Raw genomic sequence first — 2865 nt, 5'->3', positions numbered from 1 at the left:
CTGTAACCACAACCATCCAGCTGGACACCTAAAGTTGAAAACCAACAAATGGGGTTTACACACCGGATGACTGTGGAGACATACGTGAATTCACTCACCAGTGAGGCCAGGCTCTGTTTGGGGACTGAAGATTCCACACACACAAAAAAAACAGAGACCAAGTCCCCACCCTCAGGAAGCGGACAGTCGACAGTCGAGCATGGAGAGCGACAGCCAACAGGGAGAAGTTCTCCGAGGGCAATGAAACAGCTTGCAGCTGGGACCCAGAATCATGGGCAAGGGCTCTAAACTGAGTGGTCAGGGAAGGCTTCTCGGAGGTGGCATTTAAAATAGGACTAACCCACAGGAAGTCAGAAGGTGTTTCCCCACTGGTGTAACTCACAACTAACTGCCCTGGGACCTTAGAACTCAATGTCTCCTAAGACTAACAAACCTCCCATCTGTTACAGGAATATCAAGACCACCTTCCCCTTGCTTGCCTTTGCTGATGCAGAACACATACGCTCACGAGGAATCCCATTTTCTTTCCAGAACATTCTGTTTGAAAGTTGCCCTGGAAAAATCTGCCTCCCTTTAACTTCTCCACCTTGATGCCTTTGGGAACCGTGTGGAGCAGTTCTGCCCCAACTTTGGGTCCTTGCACTGGCAGACAGGTAAGAGTTCTGATACCTTACCTCACCCAGCCGACGTCTCTCTCTAAGCACCTGAGCAGGAGTGAGGATGCGCCACCAGATTGCTGTTGGCGCTGCCAGGGAGATACCATCCTGCAGGGTAACAGGCTTACGGGGCCTCCTACCCCTGCAGACCCCTCCCTGGGTTTCGTCCATAAGATCGCCAGCCAGGTATCAGACCCCAGGACCCAGAGTCTTGGCCTTTCCAATGTGGCCCTTCCCGTTGCCCCAGTGCAGTAAGTAGACAGTACCTGTTGGAGGCAGAGGGCTCCTGTGAAGGCCCGGGCTGGCTGGAATCCCAGGAGAACTGCTGGGACGCTCCCAGGTGGTCTCTGGTCAACGAAAGAAACAAAATTGCGTTCAGAATTTCATAGGGTAGAACCTCAGAAGGTCACAGAGCAGAATTAGATGCTCAGAGCTGAAAAAACATAGTCTTAGCCAGTCCCCTTCCTCCCTCACCCCAGGACGCAGGAGACTGTGTTCTGCTCCCACGCCCTTCCCACCTCCCATGATGACAGATCTTCTCTTTGCTAGAGACCCTTCTCCACACAGCTGGAACCAGAGGGAGGTGGCCTTCCGTCTGGGATCCTCTGGAATGGTCCCCCAGTGACCCTCTCTTTCTTACCCCCCTACCGAACCCCGAGGCGGCCAGCTCATGTACCTCCTGGAACCCTTCTGTCTCTAGTCCTGGAACCCTAGCTGACAACTGGGCATTTCTCCTCAAACACCACACTGTCACCTGAAATCCCGAAGCACAGAGGAAGGGGCACTGGCCCGGGGGTCACACAGACATGGTCCTCTTCCGAAGTCCTTTCTGGTTCTACAGTTCTGTGTCTTGTTTGAATTATAACTGTTGTGTCTGACTGGCCACTTCTTCCGATGCCCAGCCATGCAGTCCAGCCAGAAATAAAGCTAATACTGCAGAAATATCATTGTCCCCCAAACACTACTTTACCCATTTCATTGCCGTGAGCAGAAACTACTCATAAAATTATCTAGTGATGAAAATAATAACACTTTCTCAGTATAAACAATTGGATGAAGCACAAAGAAGAGAAAAGTACCACCCATAATCCCACAACTCAGCACTACCAACACTTTGGTGTCTATATATCGATTTGTTTTCTGGTCATATGTACATCTTTAAAACAAAACAAAATCATACTGCACATTCTTTTCACATATCGACTTTTGTGAATAGCTTTCCAAAATCACGAAAGGGACCGAAGAGTGGAGGTTAGAGTCTGTTAACAGCGGTGAGTCTAGAGGCAGGCTACCTGCGTTGGAATTCCCGCTCTGCCTCTTACCACCAGTGTAACCTTGGCCAAGCTAACAGTCCTCTTGGTGCTTCAGCTGCCTCCTCTGTAAATGAGATCAATAATGGTATCCACCCAAGGCAGTCGCGGTATTCGGGCAAAATGCACATATACAAGCTCTTAGCATGAAGTTATTTTTAAAGTTAGCTGAATGTATGAGTGTAATATTAATCAAAAAATTCTATTACTGAAAATTCAATTGTCTTAAATATTAAAAATAAAAACAAGCAAAACCCTCTCAATGGCTTCTCTCAGTTAGGATGCAAGAGAACTGGGTTTTTGCCTCACCTCTACCTCTAAGCTGCTGGGCAGCCCAGGGCAAGTCACTCTACCTCTCTGGTCTTCAAGTCTTCATCCAAAAGGAAGGGGTTGGGCTAACTGGTCTTCAAGGCCCTAGTACTCCTGCCCTCCAACTTTGATCAGTGGTCTTAAAAGCTTAAGACCCATTGTTAGGTTTTAAGGAGCTTATGGCTCCAGGAATTGGGTGGTAATATGGTCCCTTCACGTCTTAAGGGAGAGAAAACAGTGAATAGCAAGTGAGGGAAGTGGAAGGCGGGATGTGACCAGGAACAAGAGAGCAGGGGGGTCTTTCATGAGGAGTGGGCGAAGAGCAGGCTCAGTGGCCTCCCTGAGGGAGGCGGGACGTGGCTGGCTGGCACTCAGGCACCAAGACTTAGAGAACCCACCATGAAGACCACTCCTTCTCAGAGGCCAAGGGCGGTGGAAAGCATTCCAGGCCTGCTGCTCACAAGCTGACCTTTGGAAGTAGCTGGCCCTGTATTTTGGTTTTCTTTTAATTCTAAAATGGGGATAAAAATGGTACTTAAATAGCGTTATAAGAGCATGAAATGGGTTAACATGTGTAAAGTGTTTTAGGA

The 2865-nt window shown here is 48.9% G+C and overlaps 1 protein-coding gene across 12 annotated transcripts in view; it reads right to left on the bottom strand.

Moving 5' to 3' along the window:
• Positions 1-2865, bottom strand: part of GAS7 (growth arrest specific 7) — a 243007-nt gene that overhangs the window by 77928 nt on the left and 162214 nt on the right. For all 12 annotated transcript variants that reach the window (XM_019654433.1, XM_019654437.1, XM_019654446.1 and 9 more), the window contains one exon: positions 923-1003. In XM_019654433.1, the coding sequence (XP_019509978.1) occupies positions 923-1003 (81 nt within the window). The remainder of the gene's footprint in view (positions 1-922; positions 1004-2865) is intronic.

Source organism: Hipposideros armiger, unplaced genomic scaffold (assembly GCF_001890085.2).
Source record: "Hipposideros armiger isolate ML-2016 unplaced genomic scaffold, ASM189008v1 scaffold_222, whole genome shotgun sequence".
Taxonomy (NCBI): domain Eukaryota; kingdom Metazoa; phylum Chordata; class Mammalia; order Chiroptera; family Hipposideridae; genus Hipposideros; species Hipposideros armiger.
The sequence above is the reverse complement of the archived record's forward strand: the minus strand, read 5'-3'. Positions and strand labels throughout refer to the sequence as shown.